Below are 205 nucleotides of genomic sequence, written 5' to 3'. Positions count from 1 at the left end.
CCCGTTACCGGTGGTGAAGGAGGGGTGCAGGTCGCAGGGGGCTCGGCCCGCTGCCCAGCCCCAGCCATGCTCTGCGCCCTCCTCCAAAAGGGTTTCCAAGGCTTCCAGTTAGCACCAGTTAGCACCAGTGACCCCAGTGATGGCCCACCCCAGCCCGCTGTCACCCTGGCCGCCTTCCAGCTACAGAGAAATGGGCCACAAAAGC

General features: G+C 64.9%; 1 protein-coding gene across 1 annotated transcript in view; it reads right to left on the bottom strand.

Moving 5' to 3' along the window:
• Positions 1–108: 108 nt before the first annotated feature.
• XKR7 (XK related 7) overlaps positions 109–205 on the bottom strand; it is an 8,973-nt gene continuing 8,876 nt past the window's right edge. The window contains exon 4 of the mRNA XM_009282785.1: positions 109–180. Coding sequence (XP_009281060.1) covers positions 109–180 — 72 coding nt within the window. The remainder of the gene's footprint in view (positions 181–205) is intronic.

The sequence above is a fragment of the Aptenodytes forsteri genome, unplaced genomic scaffold (genome assembly GCF_000699145.1).
Source record: "Aptenodytes forsteri isolate BGI_AS27 unplaced genomic scaffold, ASM69914v1 Scaffold422, whole genome shotgun sequence".
NCBI lineage: Eukaryota > Metazoa > Chordata > Aves > Sphenisciformes > Spheniscidae > Aptenodytes > Aptenodytes forsteri.
Note: the sequence above shows the minus strand (reverse complement) of the source record. Positions and strands in the feature narration are given on the sequence as shown.